The sequence below is a fragment of the Plasmodium falciparum genome (genome assembly GCF_000002765.6).
Source record: "Plasmodium falciparum 3D7 genome assembly, chromosome: 11".
NCBI classification, from domain to species: domain Eukaryota; phylum Apicomplexa; class Aconoidasida; order Haemosporida; family Plasmodiidae; genus Plasmodium; species Plasmodium falciparum.
Window position 1 is genome coordinate 1,425,001 of NC_037282.1, and position 10,000 is coordinate 1,435,000.

Consider the following 10,000-nt stretch of genomic DNA (forward strand, 5'->3'; position numbering starts at 1 on the left):
ATTATATATCCCATCACAAAATCTTTTAATTAATTTTATATTATTAGGAATCACTGTAGAGAAAATAAATTTAAAAGATTTAAACAATATGGAATTAAAAATAAAGAATAAAAATAATATGAATGGAATGGAAAATAATGAAAAGAATAATATATTGAATGGGGATGCAGATTTTGAAAAAAATAATAGTAAAAAAGAAAAATTAGAATATAAAGAAATAGCCGTTCAAGCATATAAATATACAAGAAAAATGTTAATGCAAAGGATGGTACAAATATCTATTATTACATGTGATAAAGGTGGAAATTTTATAGGTTTATTAAAATATCAGAATAAAGATTTTTCAATGCATTTACTTTCTTTAGGATATGGTGTATTAAATGAAGTGGGTTTAAATAATACAAGTGAAAGAAATAATTTTGTAAAAGCAGCTGAGGAAGCTAAAATTCAAAAGAAAAATATATGGTCATTAGAAAAATCTGAGTATACAGATAATTTATTAAAAACAGAAAATGATTTAACAGCTTATGATAATATATATTATTGTTCATATGTAGAAGACATTAATAATATATCTCTTCAATTAAAAAATAGAAAAGAAGAATTATTAACATTACAAAGAGAATTAAATAAAAAATCGAATTTAGATTCATCCAATTTAAATGAAATAAATAAAAATACATTAGTACTAGCCAAATATAATGACAATTGTTATTATAGAGCAATAGTATTACAAGTAAATAAAAATAAAAAAAAAGTACTAGTAAAATATATCGATTTTGGAAATGAATATGAATTAGATTTTGTCGATATTAAAAAATTGAATGAACAATTTAATTTAAAAAATTATCCACCATTCTCATTTAAAGTTTCTTTAGCAGGTTTAAAAATACCTACAGAAAATAAAACAGATTTAATTATATATATAAAGAAATTTTTACTTGATAAATTCTTATATGTTAAATTTGAAAAAAAAGAAGCTAATTTATTTCATGTCGTATTTTATGATTATGAACAATTTAATACTAATAAAAATATTAAAAGTGTGAATGAGGAAATTGTATATAATGGGATATGTTATGTTGATAATAATAGTGATACAAAAATATTTGAAAAATTAAAAAAGGAAGAAATATTGGCCAAAAAAAATAAACACGTTATATGGTCTTATGGAGATATCGACTATGATGATGAAAATTGAAACTTATACACATAAAAGAAAAAATAAAAATATATATGTAAATATTATATATATATATATAACATACCAATGTTTATGTATATATAATTTTTTTTTAGAGGTAAAAATTAAAAACAAAATAGAAAAAAAAAAAAAATTTATATCACCATAAAATTAAAGTGCTTTTAAGTTTTTATTATTTTAAAAAAATATCATATATATGTATCATATGTATATGTATACATATTGAGTATTTTTGAAATATTCCTACAATTGAATAATTTGTATATTTTTTTCACATTTGTGTATAATAAGTATATATATATATATATATATATATATATATATATGCATCAATTTTCTCGTATACCTCTTTTTCTTTTTTTTTCTTTTTTCTTTATTGCATCTTTTTATTAAATATTTTTTATAAATTCGATATAAAAAACTATAAAAGTGTAATTTATATTATCAAGTAAATATTCAAATTTAAATATTGTTTTATATAACTATTTTGAAGTCATTTAATAATAAGAAAATATAAACATAAATATAAATAAATAAATAAATATATATATATATATATATATATATATATATATATATATATATATATATATAATATATCATAAAGATTAAACATTTTATTAAAAAATATATGGATAAGAAAAAAAAAAAAAAAAAAAAAAAAAAAAATTATAATTATGTGCACAATAATGCTTATACTTATATATATTATGAATAAAAAATTATGGGTTCACAAAATATGCATCATTCACATGATTTTTTTTTTTTTTTTTTTTTTTTTTTTTTTCTTTCTGTCTATATATAATTTACTTTTTTCTTCTCTTTTTCAAATTTTGTAATTTATTTTGTTTGAGTGTTGTTTTGGTTTCTTCAACTTCTACTACTACCTTTTGTTTAAGGGTTTCATTTTTTTTTTTTTTTTTTTTTAATTTTTTAAATTCTGGTTTTTCATGTTTAGGTAACCATCGATCAGGATTAAGGTTTGCAGTGTTTGTGTCTGTTAATTTTTTTTTCTTACAACTTCTCTTACGTTTTTTTTTATTTTTTTTCTTTTCTACTTGGATATCGTTCATATGAGATATATTATTATTTATATTTATTTTATCGAATGGTATATTTGTATTTTCCAATTCTTCAACATCAATAAGATAAGTTTCTGTTAATACAAGCTTCTTTAATTTATTTTCGTATGTATATGCATTAGATACATTGATATATGTATATAAATATGTAAAGCATGCTATAAATTCTAAATTATTTTTTTCATGTACACATAAATAATCAAAAAGTTCTTGAACTAGTTGCTCTTTATTATGATATAATAGATATTTACATACTAAATATAAGGTTTGATAATTTATAATATCTGTATTTTCTTGTATGATTTCTTTATATTTATGAAATAAATCTAATACTAAAGATACATTATTTGTAAAATTATGTATATTATTATTATTATTATTATTATCATATATTTGATCTGTTTGTTTCTTTGTTTTTTCTACATGAACGATATTTTGATCAACATGTTCCTCTTTTGTATTATAATCTGTACAACATATATATATATAAAACAGGTTAGTAAAGAAGGAACTATAATGTTTTATATTATTTTGAAATAGATATTCATACATTAAATATATTTTTACAATTTCTTTAAAGTTCTTTTTTTCATAACAAAGGTAAATATATGCATTAACAAATTTAATTTGATTTTCAAATGAATTCATTAAATTAATTCTATTATATATATAAGATTTACATTTCATATAATTTCTATTTTTTAATTCTAAAATAATAAGTTTATCTAATAAAATAGAGTTGCTAAAACGTGTTGAAAAAAATTTCAATTTCATTTTAAATTCGTCTTTCTGTTCATTTGTTAAATGTGCGATGCATTCATTAAAACATATGGTACTAAACATGAATTCATTCATATTATTAAATATGTTATTAGAATGTGTAGTTATATTTGTAAGATAATTATTATTATTATTATTATTATTATTACTATTATTATTATTATTACTATTATTATTATTATTATTATTATTATTACTATTATTATTATTATTCATTTGAACTTGTTTATCCGTTGTATTATTTGTAAAGAGGAAATTTTTTATTTCAGATAATTTTTCTACACTTATATGAAATGTTAAAGCATAATCATCTTGGATATTTTTATTTTGTTTCATATCTAACTTCAGTTGATTATCATTATGCATTAAAGCAATATAATTATTATAAGCAATTAAAATAACAATTTTATTATTTTTTACATTGTCATATTGATTTAATATTCGTTCATATATTCTAATAGATTCTTTTATTTTTTTCATTTTTGAAAAGATATAAGCTTTTTGTAATTGTATAAAAATTTCTTTCCTACAAAAATTTATGTTCAAATCGTAATAATTATTATTATTATTATTATTATTATTATTATTATTATGATTTATATTATTATTATGATTTATATTATCATTATTATTGCTGTTTGTATCCTTTATGTCGTCAGTAATTTCTTCATCTTCATTACTATTTATATCTTTACTTTCATTGTTATCATTATCTGATTCTATATTTAAACACATGTCCTCTAAAACTTCTATAAATTTCATAGCTTCAGAATAATTTTTTTCCATAATAAAAAAAGTAGTATAATTAAAAATCTCTTCAAAATTTTGATTCTGCTCATAATTAAAATTTTTTGTTGATCTTATTATTTGATTTTTTAATTCTTCCATATCATTGGTATCTAAACGTTCTCCATCGACGTAAAAACTTTCAACAACATTTTCATCATCATTTTGATAATCATCTACATTATTTAGTTTATCATTATTATTCTTATTTGTTTTTTCCTTTTTAGATCTCCTCAAAAAATTATATACATACATAAATTTCATAAATTGAGAAAAATAACTACTATTTAAATTCACATGAGCAGTTGATTGTCTTGATTTATTATTTAATAAAACTTCAAAATAATGTATACTATTATTATACTTATGTAATATAATATTTACTTGTGCATATAACATATCTATAAAATCTTGATACTTGTTTTCATTTTCTATAAAATATTTTAAACAACCATATAATTTTTTAAATTTCCTTAATTTATACATAGAATAAAATAATTCAAATAATACATTCTTATTCTGAATTTCTTTATAATTCTCTTGAAATATCTTCTTAAAATTACTATTTCCTTTTTTTTGCTTTTTTTTCTTATCTAATTTAATCAAACAATGCATTATTTCATATATTATTTTGTCATACTGATTTTGCTCTATTAAGCAAGAATATCGAGCTTTCAAAAAAACATTATTATTATTCATATCATTATCATAAATATTTTTTGTTAATTTTATAACATTATCAAATTCTTTATTTTCCATATAAGATTTTATATCATCTTCGGTTAAATCATTAAAGGTATCTGCTCTTTCTTCTTCCATTTTTTCTTTTTTTAACTAGTAACAAAAAATTTAATATAATAAAAGATAGGAAAGGAAAAGAAAATGAAATCAAATCAAATCAAATGTAAATATACATACATACATACATATATATATATATAAACAACTATAAAAATATTAATAAATTTACATAAATATATAAATTGGACTTTTTATTTCTTTATATTTTATTATACCAAGTACAAAATTTAAATATGAAAAAATATATATATCACATAAACATTATAAATTTTATTTTATTTTATTTATTTTTTTTTTTTTGTTGTAATTTCTATTTCTTTATTTTATACTGTATAGAATAATTTAAAAAATATCTTAGAAAAAAGGATAATATAAGAAAAAAAGAAAAAAAAAAAAAAGCATAATAAAGTTGACAAATAATATATATATTATATATATATATATTATACAATATATTTATATATGAATATGGAAAAAAAGATTAAAATTATTCAACAATTTACATGGATATATATATATATATATATATATATATATATATAATTATAAATAAATAAAAAAAATATATAATATAATTTAACATAATAAAAATATCTGTTATTCACTGTAAAATATAAAATCATAATTTTGATATATAATTAAATTATAAAAAGAAATATATACGTATTTATAAATAATTACATTATATATATTTATTATAATAATACATACTTATAATATATATATATATATATTATATTTTTGTTGTATAAAATAATAATTATTAAAATATTTTTTTTATTTTCTATTTTATTAAACATTACTCAATGGCATATGGAACGAACATATTTTTATACATGAATATTGAAATTATATATAATATATATATTATATATATATATATATATTATTAATATAATATTTTTTTGACTTCATTTTTAACTTTTTTATTTTTTTTTTTTTCATTGTCAATATCATTAAGTAATTATTTATATTTTATTATATAAGTGCTTATTGTTTTTACCTGTATGTATTAAATTAAAATGAAATTAGGAGAGAGTTATATATATAAAATATATATATATATATATAATATACATATATATAATATAATATTATATAATTAATATAGTTAATAATATATTACATATATAATATATTTATTATATAATGAAAATATTAATTTTATGAAAAAAATATAATATATATAATTATATTTATGCATATATTATATTTCAATAGAAAATAACAGGAATACATTCTTTTTAATAATATCAAATATATTATATATATATATATATTTATTTATTTATTATATTTAATATTTATAACCTTATATTCTTTTTATTCTATCAGAATTCTTTTGAAAAAATTATCATTTCACATTATTATTTTATTTGACATATAAAAAATATTCCCACAAAATATTATATTATTGCATATGCTTATTGTAAAGTACATTATTATTTTTCCTATATTACATAATTAAAAAAAAATATATATATATATATATATATATATATATAATATGTTTAGATCATTATATGAAAACTACTTTTTTTGTGATACCGACAAAATATCATTGAGATGATTATATATGAGGCATATTTTATGTTCATACTTTATTTCACTTTCATTTATTTTTTTTTAATTTTTTTGGAATCTTTTTATTTTGTGTTTCTAAAAATGAAATATAACTATACTTTTTTATTAAGCAACTTAAAAAAGAACAAATGAAAAGAAAAAAAAAAATGTAAAATAAAATAAAAAAAAAAATAATTTTATATACTGATCAACATCTTTATGAATGGTAATAAATATTTATACGATTATCAATATATATATATATATATATATATGGACAGGAAATATGTTAAGAAAAAATAAAACGGTATCACAAACTTTTAAATATATTTTTAAAGTATTTTATATACACAAATCAAAATAAAACAAATTGTTTACATATATAAATAATGTATATATATATATATATATATTATTTATATATAAGTAATATTCATTCACTTATTTAATTTTTTTTTTTTTTTTTTTTTTTTTTTTATCCTATTTTAGTTCCCATTTTTCCAAAAAAAAAAATAAATAAATAATATTTTCTACATTTGTATATCACTTTTCCTGTATTCTTACGTTTTTATGAAATTTAATTTTTGATTATATGCTGCATATACATAATGGTACCTGTTAAGATGAATTACATCAAAGAACTAAAAATGTTGCATAAGGCATATCAATTATTTCGTTGATCCTATTTTTAAAAGAAAGAAAAAAAAATAAAATGATTAACAGAATTGTATAGTAGTATTTATTATATATATATATATTAATAATTATAAATACAGATATACAACATTGTATAATGCTATTCATATGTAACAAGGGCATTTATAAAGAGAGGTACACATTTTTAACCATTATATAAATATATAATAAATATAAAAAAAAAAGGGAAATATATATATATATATATATATATATATATAATTGTTATACTATTTCTTAAATGTTTCGTTTTTTTCATAAGAAAAAAAAAAATTACAATTTAATAATACATATAAAAGTTAAAAGTAATATATATATAATGTGCATTAAAATCAAATAATAAAAATTTTTCATGAATTTTATAATCATTCGTTTATCACTTATTTTATAGAAATATAAATATTATAACCACATATATATATATATATATATATATATATATATTATAATACAATGTAATTATAATATAATATAATTATAATGTAATATAATTATAATGTAATATAATTGAGGTGCTTTCCTTCTATTTCTCCCTTTTTATTTTTATATAGACATATTAATATTAAATAGAGCAATCAAAATATTATATATATAGAAAGTCTATTATATTGTTATATTTTTTACAAATTTAAATGATAATATTTTATTAATGTAGTTTTTGTGAACAATATATAGATATATATGGAAAAATATATATATAAAAAAAAATACATATATATATATATATATATATATATAGAAAAAAAATAAAAAAAAATCGTTTTTTTCTTTTTTTCATTTTTTCTTTTTTTTTTTTTTTTTTTAAATATTTACACATTACACAATTTTAGAAAAATAACCATGCATTTTTTTTTTTTTTTTCTTTTTCTTTTTTATTTTTTTTAAATTATACTCAATTGAAAAAGAAAAAAAAAAAAAAAAAAATACATAAATATATAATATATATAATATATATATATATATATATATATATAATAAAATATTTAATTTTCCTAAAATATATTTTAAAATATATATGTTTAAGTTATATCTTAAAATATATGTTCAATGTTATAAAATATATCTTAGCTTATATATCATAAAATATATATTCTAAAGTATATATCATAAAATATATATCTTAAAGTATATATCATAAAATATATATCTTAAAGTATATATAACATAAAACTATATCTTAAAGTATATATTTTAATATGATATATATATATATTTTTTTTTTTTTTTATTAATTTTGCTTTACTCTTCCTTCTTGATCTGCTGTTTGATCAAAACGGTTTTTATTTTCTAACATCTTCTTCTTATCCTTTTCGGAGGCATATACACATGTCCAGTCAAATAAAAAGTCATAAGTAAATCCCTCTCTACAAAATAAAAAATATATATATATGCATATGAATAATCAATATAATAAAAATAAAAGGTTCGATGTAATAAGTTGGCGAATTATCCATATATATATATATATATATATATATGTATATTTATATGTATATACGCTTATATGCCTATATAATGAATATGCCTTCAATTTTTTTTTTTTTATAAATTTCCCCCTCTGTCCTTACCTTATAAACAAGTCCTTTAAAAGTCTTCTTAAATATGTATAATCGGGTCTATCTTCAAATCTTAATGATCGGCAATAATTTAAATATGTTACGAATTCGACTGAGGAAAAAAACCAAAAGCATATATATAAATGATTTATATTGTTTGTCGTAAATATTAAAAGAAATACATAAATAAAACACACACATGGGCATGTACATATAATATATATATATATATATATATATATTTATTTATCTGCTTTTTTTTACTTACAGCTTGCATTTCTACACAAAACTTCCACTGATGTTGATATTTTTTTTTCCATAATTTTATCATATTTATCCTTCTTAGATATAGCCTTTAGACCTTGCCATGGTAAACTTCCTCTTAGAAAATACATGAGAACATATCCAAGGGCTTCAATATCATCCCTACGAGATTGTTCAATTCCTAAGTGTGTATTTATACTTGCATATCTTGCTGTTCCTGTTAAATTTTTCCCTTCTTTATATGGAATATGAGTATGTGATCTTGAATCTCTATATTTTTTTGCTAAACCAAAATCAATAATATGTATTAAGGTAACTTTTTTCCCTCGTCCTATACAAAAGAAAAGATATACATATATACATTATAATATTTGATATATCAGATATTTATTATACTTATATAAATTTATACACATTATATATATATATATATATATATATTTATTTATATGTTTCCTCGTATTACCTATTAAAAAGTTATCTGGTTTAATATCTCTATGTATAAAATTTTTTGAATGCACATATTCAATTCTATTTAACTGTAAAAATATTATAAATAATTAAAAATAAATTAATATAATTTTTAAAAGACACTATTTATAAACACAAAAGATATAAATAATATATTTTTATTTATTTATTTATCTATCCTTACCATTTGATCTGCTGTCATAAGGACAGTCTTTAAAGAAAATTTTCTATTACATAAGGTAAATAAATCTTCAAGGGATGGGCCTAATAAATCAAGAACCATGATAGTAAAATCCCCTTCTATACCGTACCAATATACTTTAGGTACACCAACTATAAAAAAAAGAATAAAATAAAATAAAATATAACGTGATTTTATATAAATTAATATATGTTTATAATATACATATCCATTCAAAATTCACATTCTACTTTTTTCGTTTCTTAATTTTTTTTTTTTTTTTTTTATTTAAAACATACTTCCTCCTCCTAATATTTTATATAATTTTGACTCATACAATAGTTGGGGATGTTTTGATCGTGTTGATTCCTATAAATCATAAAAATAAAGAAATATACATAAGCCAATTATATAAAAACAAAACATACATATAATAAAACATTCAAAAAAAAAAAAAAAAAATATACACACACTCATACATATATATATATATGTGTATGTCATATATATATTTTTTTTTAGACTTACTAATTTTACAGCAAATTCTTCCATCGTTACAATATCCTTGGCTATATAAAATGTAAAAATAAATAAAAAATAAATGTATATTACAGAA

At 17.0% G+C, this 10,000-nt stretch overlaps 3 protein-coding genes across 4 annotated transcripts in view; 1 reads left to right on the top strand and 2 right to left on the bottom strand.

Annotated features, from left to right (window-relative positions):
• Positions 1–1,201, top strand: part of PF3D7_1136300 (tudor staphylococcal nuclease) — a gene marked incomplete at both ends in the record, with an annotated part of 3,458 nt that extends 2,257 nt beyond the window's left edge. The window contains one exon of the mRNA XM_001348009.1: positions 1–1,201. This exon is cut by the window's left edge and continues 2,023 nt beyond it. Coding sequence (XP_001348045.1) covers positions 1–1,201 — 1,201 coding nt within the window.
• Positions 1,202–2,010: 809 nt separating this feature from the next.
• PF3D7_1136400 (signal recognition particle subunit SRP72, putative) lies at positions 2,011–4,671 on the bottom strand (the record flags this gene model as incomplete). Its single annotated transcript, XM_001348010.1, has 1 exon — positions 2,011–4,671. One exon carries the CDS (start codon positions 4,669–4,671, stop codon positions 2,011–2,013), a length of 2,661 nt encoding a protein of 886 aa, XP_001348046.1.
• Positions 4,672–6,880: 2,209 nt separating this feature from the next.
• PF3D7_1136500.1 (casein kinase 1) overlaps positions 6,881–10,000 on the bottom strand; it is a gene marked incomplete at both ends in the record, with an annotated part of 3,290 nt that continues 170 nt past the window's right edge. The window contains 8 exons of one of the 2 annotated variants that reach the window (XM_020583374.2): positions 6,881–6,898; positions 8,156–8,276; positions 8,481–8,580; positions 8,737–9,063; positions 9,199–9,271; positions 9,388–9,536; positions 9,684–9,753; positions 9,913–9,953. In XM_020583374.2, the coding sequence (XP_020438963.1) occupies positions 6,881–6,898; positions 8,156–8,276; positions 8,481–8,580; positions 8,737–9,063; positions 9,199–9,271; positions 9,388–9,536; positions 9,684–9,753; positions 9,913–9,953 (899 nt within the window). Of the gene's footprint in view, positions 6,899–8,140; positions 8,277–8,480; positions 8,581–8,736; positions 9,064–9,198; positions 9,272–9,387; positions 9,537–9,683; positions 9,754–9,912; positions 9,954–10,000 lie in introns of those variants that run through there. The other variant, XM_020583373.2, reaches the window with a different exon arrangement.